Raw genomic sequence first — 13,867 nt, 5'->3', positions numbered from 1 at the left:
ACAACCCAAATCTAATTTGAGGTGGAGGGAAGTGCCAAAAGTTGAGAATTTTTCTGCATAATACACAGATATGACATGCTCCCAAATACTAAATCATTAATTTTATTAGTTTAAAAGTACTATTTTGTATCCGTTGTGAAATTTACCAACAAACATCTATGTTTTTTTTTATTAATAATTTTAACAATTCAAATTGTTTTGATCATCTCACATATGTTTATGATATTTGTTTACTCAAAATTATTTGTATCACGCTACCTATAAATCTCCTTTTTGTGGAAATATCATCAACCATGATAACACATATACAATATTGTCACAAAATCCTAACAATTTTAGTCAAGGGATCCCTTACTTTATGTTTCGGGGTGATTCAATGTCAACAATAAGCAATTTCTTGTTTGTTCAAATTGGTCAAGTGGTATCAAAGTCAATTCAATGTTTGACATCCTAGTTGATGCATGACCAACTGACCTGTTTGGTAGTCGGTTGGGCTCATTGGTTTGCTCTCAAAGTTGGGGTGAACCATCTAGGCTAGTGCATGACTGATTGACGTGTTTGGTGGTTAGTCGGGCTTGCTGATTTGCTTTTTAAACTCTGAATTGACCATCTAGACTATAGTTAATCATCCAAATTGTAATTGATTGGATAATCATACAATATACTTTACTTCAATAACCACAAATAAAAAACATCAGTCTTGAATATTTTAAATGACTTTCATAATACTTTTTTACAAAGAAAAAAATAACAAACACCAAAATTCACTCTTGTTAACAATGAATTGCAAACACAAGAAAAAAAAACATGAATTTAAAGTATCATTTTTTATTTCTTTTGAAGACGTTGAATTCAAGTTTGACTTTTCTCAAATAAAGATTGATGTTTTTGTTTCAACATAATCTAATGCAAAAGATTTAACTCCTTTAATGATTTCTAAAAAATAACAATATAATATTAAATTAGTTATCCATTATAAAGAATCACACATAAGTACATAAAAAAGCATAAGCATCATTTGTGACTTAAACAACTTCACCCACTATGATGAAGAAAGCAAAAGATAACTATATATACAAATAAAATTTATATATTTTTATTTGATTTATTTAGAATTTAATTATCATTTGAGTTCGTCAACATTAATTGTATTTTTTGATGTTTTTTCCTTTATTATTCACATGTATATTAATGATATTTATGTTTTTGTGTTATGCGTGTTTTTAGTATAATTCTTAATTTTATGTTTAAATTTTATATTTTACCACAATTAACTTGACATAAACATTATTTGAGTGCAGAATTTGAATATATGAGTGGAATGGAATCATTATGATGAACAAACAAGGCTCCTTTCACATATTCCGCATATAAATATTGGTACGCTTTCTCAAACACCCAAATTAAGACCCATTATTCTATCATAACTTATGTTGTACAACTTTATCTAATAACATCTCTAATACTTTCTACCCTATATTTTTGGTAGCTTAAAAGATGCCACTTATTCAGTTTCACCCACACCTCTTGTCTTGAAAACTATTTTTCCATTTTTGACAAATTAAAATCCTTATGCATATCACTCAAGCTCTTTAATTAAAATACTGATCTTTCTGACTATACAAAAGTCATCAAATGAAAAAGAAAAACGACAGTGAAGTTTAATATGAAGTTTTTTTCTAATCTATGATTGTTTATTAGTTGAAGAAGTTTAACTCGGAATTATTTTTCCTTCCATTCTCTGCTCTTAAGTTAACTTTATAATTCTACTCTAACATCAAGCAAAAATTATAATTAAACATTATATAAAATAAATTATAATTTATTGTCATATATTTTGAAATTAGAAATGATTTTAATTCTTTATATAGATTAAACTAATATCTTATAAATAACTTGAGGATAATAACAAAATTTAATAAAATTTGAGAATTTTTTTAGGTTAAATATATTTTTATTTATTTAATTTTTATAATAAAAATTAAAATTATTTTTTTTTCATTTTGAATTAATTTAGTTTTTTATTTTTGAATATGTATAATTTATTATTTTTAATTAAATTTTGTTAAATTTATTCAAAATTTTAAACGTATTTTATAATTAACATCGAAAAAAATTGTATCAAATAATATAAATAGTTTAAAAATTATTTTGAAATATATTAAAATGTTAAATAAATTTAACAAAGTTTAATTAAAAAAACTAAATTCACGTATTTTAAAATTGAAAAAATAAATTAGACTAAAAGTTTAAGAAAATTAATTCTAATTTTTCTAAAAATTAAGAAAAAAACATATTTAGAAAGATATTTAACCTAGTTTTTTAAAATAATAGATGCTTAAATAAAGGTGTATGTGAATGTAGGTCCTAAAAGGTGTATAATTTAGAAATTGGGAAGTGATAAGAAAGTTTAGGTTTAAGATGATATTGGGTGAGTGAAGGAGGCAAAGAGAAGTGATAGAAAATAAATGAAAGGTAATGATATATAGACAATATTTTTTGACAACATTTGAACATCAATCATACATGTCATTGTGTGGTTGGTCCAAATGACACTGACACTACCATGAATCAATCACACAATGACACGTACGATGATGTTTAAACGTTGTCAAAAAATGTTGTATAAGTGTCTTTATCCATAAAGGAATCCAAATGGACTAAAACAAATCACGCTTCGATACACCTTTTCTCCTTTCCGTTACTCGCCCGAATCCTAAACTCGAGTGCCACTAATATTAATTTAATCTTCTGAGATTAATTTATTATAAAAATCAGATAATCTTCGTCTTCACTCTCCTCATCACCAGCGAACGTAAGTCTGCCCATTTCAATTTTTTTTCTTCGTCAAAATAATTCCAATCTCCTCAGTTTTTCTAAAATAAAAGCAAAGCTACTTGGCGTTAATCATGATCATGAATATAAAACCCACGCTCCACTAAAGCTTTTCTATGCCCTGAACCAAAACCCTAGTATTATTGCTTTGGCTCTGAAAATGGTGGTGAGGATTCGGCTCTCGCGATTCGGATGCAAGAACAAACCCTTCTATCGGGTTATGGCTGCTGATAGCAGGTCTCCCAGAGATGGCAAACACATTGAAGTTCTCGGTTACTACAATCCCTTACCAGGTTCTCACAATTCCCCTTTTTTTCTCTTTTCTTTTTCTTTTTCTGATTCATTCCCAAAGATGACGTTTTTTTGAATGCCCAAAGGTGATTAGTTAGATTCGTACCTCTTATCGATGTTATCATTTTGTTGTTTCCTCTCAGGTCAAGATGGTGGCAAGAGAATGGGTCTCAACTTCGAAAGGGTGAAGTAAGTGATTCTTTCTTGCTATGCCAGTTTGAGGAAGCTCTTGTCATTTTTTTTTCCTGATACTGTTGTTTTTTTATTTGTTCTTCTTTAGGTATTGGCTTTCTGTTGGAGCTCAGTCTTCAGAGCCTGTGGAACGGCTTCTATTCAGAGCTGGGGTACTGCCCCCACCACCTATGGTGGCAATGGGACGTAAAGGTGGACTGCGTGATACTCGCCCTGTCGATGCTCTAACTGGGCGTGTGCTGAATCAAGAGAAGCCTGCTAATGAGAAGAACAATGATCATGAACATGAAGCTGCTGAAAACCCTTTTTAGGGGTACTGCTCTGATTTGTTTGCTACTTTTGTTTTTGTGGAACTTTTTAAAGCTGCTAGGCGTGCATTTTTGAAATGTTAATAAATTTGTGCATTTAATTTATTTGGAGTATTGATTTTTGAAATGTTAATAAATCTCCCCAGGATCATTTTTTTTGTTTAATTTTGTTATGATTTATATTGTTTTTGGCTTTGATGAGGCATTCTTTGCACCTTCGTATCGGTAATACTCATCCTACGAGTAATACTTAAATTCTGTTCGTGTAACTTTATGAAATGCATTGATCTGAAGAACATATGTATTTGGAATCTCTTATAGTGGAAAATAGATATTTGATATTGACTCTTGGAACTTGGAACTTAGCTGGTTTTCTTGTTGATTTAGCTTTTCAATTACATGTGTTTTGCTTGGTGAAGCAGAATTGTACTTGTACCCCATCTCTGAGCTCTTTCTCTTTGTTCATTTATGTTGACTGGTTTGGATGTTAGGATCCAGGTTTCTCATAGGCTAATCATTTTCATAGTTTAGTTTGTGGAACTTTGGTCAAATACTTTCTGCTACATAGAGGTTTTGAATCTTTTATTACTTTTGGAAATTGGCCTGTTACTTGTACAAATAGTTTCAAATATTGCTAATTCCTGAGAAAGTTATGTTGGTTTGGTAAGATGAGAAGTTTGGACATTTTATGTTGATGGTAGTCTTTTCTGATAGCTGGTGTGTTTCTCGTAGAAAATTACACTAACCTCCCATGCTTTGTATTTGGAACCATTTGTAATGTTTTGTAAATAAAAGTGTGGTAGATGTATGAAATTCATTTGTCTGAATAATCATTGTTAATGACTACAAACAATATATAAAATAAGGGATGAGTTCAAGCACTACTCTGAAACTTGTCCAGTGTACTATCCTTCTACATTACTATTAATTCATACTTCTTTTATTAAAGTCCATGAATTGAACTGTTCAATTCAGATCTTAATTTTAGTCAACCAAAATAACAATTGTCATTTAAAGCCTGATCTGTTTAGCATATTACATCTGACCGACANCTTGTCATTCAAATAAATTTTTTAATGTGATTATTAGTCTGTTTATATTGNTTCAATTTATTTTGTACAAGTTTCTTAATACATCTTACAAAAAAAATGAGGATAGAAATAAGCAATAGGAATGGAAAAAATCCTGATTATTGACATATTTTTATGAAAATATTTTAGCAAGAATAATATTTATCTTCTTTGACAACCCAAATCTAATTTGAGGTGGAGGGAAGTGCCAAAAGTTGAGAATTTTTCTGCATAATACACAGATATGACATGCTCCCAAATACTAAATCGATCGTTATCCAATGTGACATTTTGAACCCTTGAGATGGAATTTATTATCAAGCAGCAACTTGAAGGCAATCTCTTGGTGGAAAGTGTGATCTTTCAAGGTGGAGCTATAAACAAGTATATCATCAAAGAAGACGATGATAAAATGGTGTAGGTGATGGGAGAAAAGGTCATTGAAAGGTCAAGGAACGAGTTTTCAAAATTATTCATTTACAAGAAAAATTACCATATTTTTTACATTAAAAAACTATTGTGAATATTTTTATAGAAAATTTTGAAAAAGAAGTTTTACGAATTTTCAAAATTTTACAGTAACTAATCATCTATAGAGAAATTATCTATTAAATCAAAATGTATAGAAAAAATACTGGAAATTTTCACAAAAATATGAAAGGTACTTAATAAGTATAACATCTCCAAAGTAAAAATTGAAAAGAAAAAAAAAAAAAAAGAACAAATCTATTTGAGTTTGTGACTGGAATAATCCTTGGGTACCCACATTGAAGCCACAGTCAAAGGCCGTGACTTCCAACACAAGGCCAACCTACCCTTCTCGAATTGGACCCAATACCCCCCACCAAAGAGGCTCACCAAGAACTTGGCTTGTGAAATATTACAACTACTCATAGGAACACATTCAAACCCTTTCAAGGAATAAAACCCTTCTTCCCAAACCTTTCTCTCCTTTTTCTCACAAGGAAACTGTCTCACACTGTCCAATATTCTGAGGCCCAAAATCTCTTTCTCTATCAGCCTCGACTCCATCTTGTGGCTACCCCACACACTACTACCAAGTGAATCACAAACTGCACTGTAGTGATGCAAAGCCTCACAGAAGAACTCCACAAAGGACATAGATTTCAGCCTTGAAAAATTAAACAGTTCTTCTTCCACCAAAACCACAAGCCTCGGCCACAGTTTCCTCACACCATCCAAAAATGTTTTCACCACTGAGAAGCTCCTATTAGGCATCCACTGGTCTATCATACAGTTCACTATCACTGTTTCACCAACTTCAATTCCTTCAATATCTTCTTCTCTTTCCATCATCATTTGATCAAACATAAATGGAAAGTTTATAGAAGCTGCAAACTCTTTCAGCCTTCTTCCTGTTTGTTCAGCAGAAGCAGCACCTCTCTCGTCCACTGTGATCGCTGATACTCTAAGGGAAGTAGTACTGTTTTTCCTCATTGCAAGATCAACCATCAAGGGTGGCCACTGGATTCCCTCCATGATGTCAAAATCAATGATGTGAACATTCTCAACACCTTCTGTGGCTTCTAAGATTGCTTGGTTTGCCGTGAAATGAGCAAATTTCACATAGGGAGATAGTTCTTGGAGAACCTGAAACACACAGAAAGCATCTCTGTGTGTAGAAACAGCACCACGCTGCAACAACAGTTCAGGTTCATTTGTACTTTTATAATACAGACCCTGAGCAAAGAAAAAAGCCAACCTGTTCAACAAACCATCACCCTTTTCCAAAGATGATGCATTGTTGAGTTTCTCAATTATGTCTGTAGCAAGTTCCCAGTTTTGTGCTTCAACAGCTTCAGCTCCTGTTAGCAAAAGATCAGCTAAACTAGTCTGTTCCATCAGCTCTGCTTGGATTCCCTTCAAATAACAATCCCCTTCTTCTTCTTCCATTGAAACATGCACATTTTCCTCAGGGCTAGAGCCAAATCCATCACAGAATTCAATCTCTGGTGGATCATTGTGATTCATGAAACCAAAGTCCTGGTTGTTTGGGTGTTGCAGAAGCAAGCCCTCCACAGACTCTTCACCAAACATTTCATCCATTATGGTATTTGGTGATGATATATCTTCTGTTTGAAATGGGAATGCATTTTCTAAGCAACACTCATGGAGTTGGTTCATATAAGGAGAACCAAACGAGAAATCAAATTCTTCATAATCCATCACTAATGATGAAGAAAAAGTTAAGGTAGAACTTGGTAGAAACTAAGTTGGAGTACTCTATTTATAGACAACTTAGTGTTGAATGAAAATAGCTAAACAACTAGATAGTTTCTATTAGAAGGCACCTTCAAGAAGTAATTGGGGTTGAAAGTTTAAAATAAATTAATAAAAGTGATAATTAAAGATTAAAAATCCTTTTTTTTTTTGAAGAATATGTTTTTAATAATTAAAATTTACCAATAACCATGAAATTTGACATGATAAACCATATTTTTTAATGATTCTGATTTATAATTTTAATTAATAAAGAAACGTGTTAATAAAATATTAAATAATGTCTACTGTCACAAATATTTAAACAGATTACTACTACTATTATTATTATTACTATTATTATTATTATTATTATTATTATTATTATTATTATTATTATTATTATTATTATTATTATTATTATTATGGTGTCCCTTTATTATTGGTTCCGTATTAGTGGCGAGATTGTTTTAATTGCCATGACGATTTGACCAAAGTAAACTTTTGTTTTTGTCTATTTCAATTTTAGTTATTAAATTTAATAAAAACAATAATGTGTTTTTAATCTTTCATTAAAGAAAACAAGACAATTCGAATCTTTCTAATGACTACAAGTAAATAAATAGATTTAAATAAAATTATATTGTGTGGTCCTGCGTGTCAATTTTTAATCTTTATACTTAAGTACTTCTTTTAAATCGTATATATTAATAAAAATTAAGAGAAAATAAAATAACATGTATTAGAACTAAAGTTAATTATAAGGATTAAAATAGATTGTTTTAACTTTAAAGATTATAAATTAAAAATTGTATTATATCATAGATTAAATAAGTAACTAAGTCTGAAAAAAAAAAATCTTCAATAAGAGTTCAAGAAGTCATTGTCTGTCTTATTAAATTAATGTGTTGTAATTCATGTCGTGTATTAAGCATTTAATTTTCAATTCATAACTTTATTTTTGAATTTAATTTAATTTAATAACTATTTCAAATCTTAAATCACATTCCTTATATCTCACTATCTTGTCATTTAATCAAATCACTTCAGTTTCTATTCAGCTAAATCATTTTAAATTAATATCCTATTTTCTAGCTCGTCTTCTTTTCACACTAGAAACGAAACCAAGCATAACCATCCTATCTTAGTCTATACAGAACAATAAGTGCCTTTACGTAGCATTTATTTTCTCCCTTCAAAATTATTTTAAATTCAAAACAATTAAAATGTTTAGATGTTAAACTGTGTTAGAATTTAATGTGAATTGGAGGTTTCATATTAAATAAAAATAAATAGAATAAATAATGTGTAGAAAAATATATGTTTATGTATTATATGATTCTCGAGTTAGTCACAAACTAAACGCGGTCAATCATATTTTTAATTATCTAACAAGTTATTAGTATATTTGACCAGTCATATAATAAATCGATTGATTATCATTTAGACTATATTAATTTTAATGTTGATTAATTTATAGATAAAATATGATTATTCATATTTAGATTGTGATTAGGTTAACCTTAATTAAAAATCCTTTCTAAAACGTGTTTATATAGAAATTTGAAATGATGAAGTATGTGATTTGTATTTATTATATCATTAATTTTAAGCTAACTTTGGCATTGGAGTTACCTCCAAAGAGTTTGAACAATTCATTTGATCTAGTACTTCAATTTCAGAATAAATTTAGACTTTGGACGACTCTCTAGAGTTTAATTCTGAATCCTACACTTAATTGTGTATTTATTATCTTAAAATTTTAAGTTAAAAATAATGTTTTAATTTTTTATATGATTAATTTAAAATTTATTCGGTATCTCTCCTTGAAAAAACTTGGTAAATATTATACACTTACACTCCTAGAGAGTTTTAGCAAATCAAGCAATCCACACTGAGTTAGTCATAAACTTGAGATGTTAGTTAATATTATGAATAATGATGTGATAAATAACTACATTATTAGTAAGAGTGAGTGGAATCAAAAGTAGGGAAAAGAAAACAAAGGATTTTAGCAGCATCGAAAGGAAACAAAAGATGATGAATGTATGAACAGAGTTTGGTGGAGTTATGAGAAATTTAGAATGGGAAGTTGCAGAATATGAAATGAAGAATTGGAGTATATTCTTTGTACCCTTTTAGTTTAATGGTTTGAAGTTGTCTCCTGCGATTTGTTTGGCCAGTGGAAAAGGAGATTCTAACTGAGCTTACGCAATATCAAAAAGTACGTTCTTACAAAAAAATCCAAGACGTGAAAGTTACAGCACACACTTCAGATTATAGGAACTCTTAATTAAACATAATAGCTTACGCAACTGAACCAAACAAGTCAAATATGGTGTAATGTAACTTAACTTTTACCAATTTAAATTTTCTGTTGTTCTATGTTTGTTGTTATATGAAAAGAACTTTGATTGTAACAACATTAAATGAAAAGTTAAATTTAAACATCATTAAAACGTCAAAATCACACCTTAAATTTCTGTCCAGCACATATTTCTGCATAAATTAGGTATTATGGCATTTATAAAGAATGAGAATGAGAAGTAAGATGGTTAGGGTGGTGCATATCAAACTTTTGGTAAAAGGAAAGGACAAAATCCTTAGCCCTATAAGCCAATTCAATTATCCATGTACGTGCGAATATTCTCCCTTTCAATGGGTCATGTTTCTTTAAATTATAATGGATTAATAGATATTTAAATATAGAAATTTCTGATTTTTCTTCCAATAACATTTCTTATTTGCCTGTTGCCACACTTGATTTTTAATATTTCATACATTACCACCCATCATTTGCTACTCAACCATTGTTAATTTCTTAACTCTCGTGTTGGTTGTGGTACCAAATAGTGCCCACGAAAATAATTAACTTTGTTCTTTTTATTAGGAAGAATTTGAAATATATCATATAATATTCATTAGAAGATTGATTAATTTATGAGAGTGAAAATGATCAATGTACTACGAACCAACAAAACAGATAAAATGGAATATTTATCTGTCATTCAATGTGTCATTTATACATAAAATATGAAGTTCCAACTTACACTTAAATTCCAATGCCAACCACCCTAATTTGAGTGAAAACTTGAGTAGCACTAAAATAAGATTTTGAGTTTAAATTATTACAACCTAAAATGTAAGAGTAGAATCAGCATTTTTAAAAGTTTGAAACGAATTTCTAAAATTAAACCCTTAGAGAAATTCTTTTTTTAAATTTAAAATTTAATTAAATTTTATGATTTATATTAATGATTGAATTGAAAATATTAATGATTTTATTAATTCGTTTTTATTTGATTATGTTTTCATTTTAATAAAAACGAATTAATAAAATCATTAATATTTTCAATTCAATCATTTTTTTTCAATTCTCGCTCCAAAAAAATATTTGAACAGAAAATTTAGAGATAAGCGTGTGGCTCGTAAACATAGAAGAACTTCTGTTCTTTGTAAGAATTGATTCTGAACGCATATAATATGAAAAGGAATCGGTTATAGTTTTCAGGAACCTATTCCCATGCATTGTGTATCTATATCCTTACTAATTGTATATTTTTATTGCACTATTCATTTTGCTTTTGGTTTGAATGAGATATAGATTTAAGAGACTACATACTTGATCTTTTGGCTTGACTTTCTGGGTTTTATAAAAAAAAAAATTGTCTTGTAATTTATATTTGAACCAAAGACTAATTTTACCTACACAAAAAATTAATAAAACATATAATTACACTTATTAATTATTTTTTACTTAAAAAATAACCTTTTCTATTAATTATATTTTATTTAAAAAATAACCATCTAAATTTTATTTTAATTTCATTTTGACTAATTACATTTTATATTAAAATATATTTTTATCTATTGAATGTTCACATTTTATCTTCAAATCTTCTTATTTTTGTCTCCAAATTTTTAAAGAAAAATAACATAAAATTTAATTTTAAATCCATAATTTGATAACACAATTTCTTTCTTTGATAACACAAATAAATTGAATGAACTACTCCAGATGAGGCTACCCTATAAAACTACACTATTTGAAGTTTAAATTAAAATAATATAACAGGTGTTCAACTTAATATGGTTTAATAATAAGTGTTGTAGTTGGAATAGTTAAGTGATGTTATCTTTCAGATCTATTATTATGATAAGAAGTTTTATTATTTTGACATTGTTAACCACCACTTGTTCTTTATCAATCATATCATTCCTGTGTTACACCATTATCCATTTTTTAAGGAATTATTTCTAAACTTTTTAAAAATATCATATAAAAAATAAAATTAAGAATTTAAACATACCCTTTTACTGAATTTCAACAAAATTTGATAACACAGTAAAATTTCAGTCGAATCGTGTATAGATAAATTTTTTAAAAACATAATCGAACCTTTTATCCATTTGAACCTAAATTTATTCATCCTAAAATCTATTTATCCAATTTATTTCTAAAATGCAATTGCCACACTAAATTATATAAAAAAAAATGCTCAAACTACTATTTTACCCACAAATGGATTTGAAGGATTAGTCTTATAAAATGAAATTTCAAGGATTTTTTTTTTTTGTCATACTAATATTAATTAATTATCAAAATTGTATAATAAATACTGTAGAACGAGTAATTTAATGTTTGTATTGAATGTAATTAGGTCATCAAAATTTGATTGTATATGATAATGACTATTTAGAGTTGCAGGTATCAATCACTAACGTCTATTTTAATTTCTTATGATATGCAAATATAAATAAATAGAGATACAAATATAAATATAGCTACGCGTGAAAATAAAGTGTGATAAATCATTCAGGACAGATAGAGAGGACAAAAACATGAAAATTAAAAAATAAAATCTATAATTTCCTTTAAAATTTACTAGTCGATGACAACAACAAAATTTATTTGTTATTATAATCATTAAAAAAAATTTGTATATAGTAAATAACTTTTATAATTTTAGTATGTGTAATTTTTTTTGTTCAAAATAGGTTTTTATTATAGATAGTTAATTAAATGTTAAAAAAATAATTATAAAATTATTTATATTAATAAATATAAAATTAGAAAAAAATGTGTATATCAAAAACGGTTAGTAAATCGATTGTATATCATAAATTATGCTATTTCATCAATGAAAGTTTAAAAAAAAATCATTCACTCTTAACTACTTTTTTACATGCTTTTAAACAAGTATATGAAAAAGTAAAAATAAATGAGAAAGAAATCTAGTTTCGATTTCTTGTTGTTGTGACATGGTATATGCGAAAATACATGATATCATCATCTATCATTCTTCAGGATAAAAGTTCAGTTAGACAAGGTCTACTATGTCGTTACTTCATCTGAAATGGTAACATACTTGTGAACCATGTGTGCGACCCACTCATATCCAAATACTTTTGGAAAATTCAGTTCATCTCCTTTGGTAGGGATGTTAACATGAATTTCCTTAACTGTTTGGTCACTCATTTCCTTATGGTCTCCTTCTGACTCTGGTCCCTGATTGAACCTTTATTAGTAGCTTGAACAGATTTCGTGACGTTATTTATAAATGTTAAGCCCTGCTTGGACGACCCCTAGTCTTTGGATGATGACTCGAGCTATAAGAATGATGTAAAGGCGTCATCAACATGTCGTCTAACCTCCCGACTAGAGGAGTCTTCTAAAGAGATGTCAATGCTAAATATTATTATCTTGGTAAAAGAGACTACTCCTAATTACTAATTTACTATGTATAGTTTCCCTAACAATTGATCATGCATTACATAATTCGCACAAAAACTTAAGGCAATTGGTCCTCCTATCCCTATGTCTAGGCAATATTGTTACCAAGAGAATTTCTTCATGTCTAAACTTACCCATATGTGTCCATATAGATAGAATCAAAGATTATGCTATTGAATAATGTCTTAAACAAAACACGCAAATATAATGGAGGAAAAACCCTAACAATTAATGAATAAAAGCATACGAATAAGGCAACAATTCAATACATGAGAGTTTCCAAAAATTACATCAATTCCCCAACAACAATGGAGATTTAGTTCACCATAATCATTGTGAAAATAATGGAAAGAATGAAAAAATAAACTCTAGATTTGATTGATTGGAGATCCCGCATCCAAAATCCGTCTCTGAAAGGTGAAGAGAGTGTTTATACACATTTTTTTATCAAAAGATACCCCTTTCCGTAACTATCATGTCTCGCACCATTTGACAACAAAAAACACGTGGTGTTTCGCATTCGGTGTCAATTGTAAAGCAACACATTCATCCATTGTCAACGATCATTTGCTTGTGATCTTTACCCAAACTTAAGGATTGAGAGACACATGCACTGTATATACTGAAAAGACCATAGCAATTGAAATAATATAACTAACCGTCCAAATATGAAACATATCAATAGATCTGGATAAGAATTAATCAAACATCTAGTTAATTTAAACAACTTAATAATTAGGTTAAATAGAATTAGACGTTATTGTGTGGATCTAAGCTTATAAAAAAAACTATAAATAAAATAAAATTTAAATCTATGAATGTTGATATTATTTTGCTATTCATTTATTAAAACATTAATCGTTTAACATATTAAATTCAAACTGATTTTATTATTGAAACACTTTTAACAAATATCACCAATTAAGTAGAAAACATATTATCCAAATAAAAATATATATAACATTAAAATAGATAATAAAAAAATTATTTTAAATAAACATTTCACCCTCCATCCTAATAAAGTAAAACTTTAAAACCTAAAACTAATATCTAGGACGATGAGGTAATTTAAGATTATGCAATTAAAATATTAAATAATATAATAATAGATGGTAGCATTTATTATTTGTGGAATATATAAAATGTGACATATTGAACGTTATTAGTAGCCTAATAAGAACAAAGAGTTCAGTGTTCTTTCATTACATAAGAAAATG

General features: G+C 28.4%; 3 protein-coding genes across 3 annotated transcripts in view; 2 read left to right on the top strand and 1 right to left on the bottom strand.

Moving 5' to 3' along the window:
- LOC106771584 (dnaJ homolog subfamily C member 2) overlaps positions 1-4,050 on the top strand; it is a 6,097-nt gene extending 2,047 nt beyond the window's left edge. Inside the window, exon 2 of the mRNA XM_014657579.2 lies at positions 3,765-4,050. The gene's annotated coding sequence lies outside the window, so the exon portion shown is untranslated. The remainder of the gene's footprint in view (positions 1-3,764) is intronic.
- LOC106771593 (30S ribosomal protein S16-2, chloroplastic/mitochondrial) lies at positions 2,678-3,791 on the top strand. The gene is made up of 3 exons (XM_014657591.2): positions 2,678-3,128; positions 3,270-3,315; positions 3,407-3,791. Exons 1-3 carry the CDS (start codon positions 2,996-2,998, stop codon positions 3,627-3,629), a joined length of 402 nt encoding a protein of 133 aa, XP_014513077.1. The 5' UTR covers positions 2,678-2,995; the 3' UTR covers positions 3,630-3,791.
- A 689-nt stretch (positions 4,051-4,739) lies between the features above and the next one.
- Positions 4,740-6,883, bottom strand: LOC106759190 (scarecrow-like protein 23). The gene has a single exon (XM_014642232.2). It carries the CDS (start codon positions 6,881-6,883, stop codon positions 5,423-5,425), a length of 1,461 nt encoding a protein of 486 aa, XP_014497718.1. The 3' UTR covers positions 4,740-5,422.
- Positions 6,884-13,867: the final 6,984 nt, after the last annotated feature.

This window comes from Vigna radiata, chromosome 1 (assembly GCF_000741045.1).
Source record: "Vigna radiata var. radiata cultivar VC1973A chromosome 1, Vradiata_ver6, whole genome shotgun sequence".
In the NCBI taxonomy this organism is placed as follows: Eukaryota; Viridiplantae; Streptophyta; class Magnoliopsida; order Fabales; family Fabaceae; genus Vigna; species Vigna radiata.
Note: the sequence above shows the minus strand (reverse complement) of the source record. Positions and strands in the feature narration are given on the sequence as shown.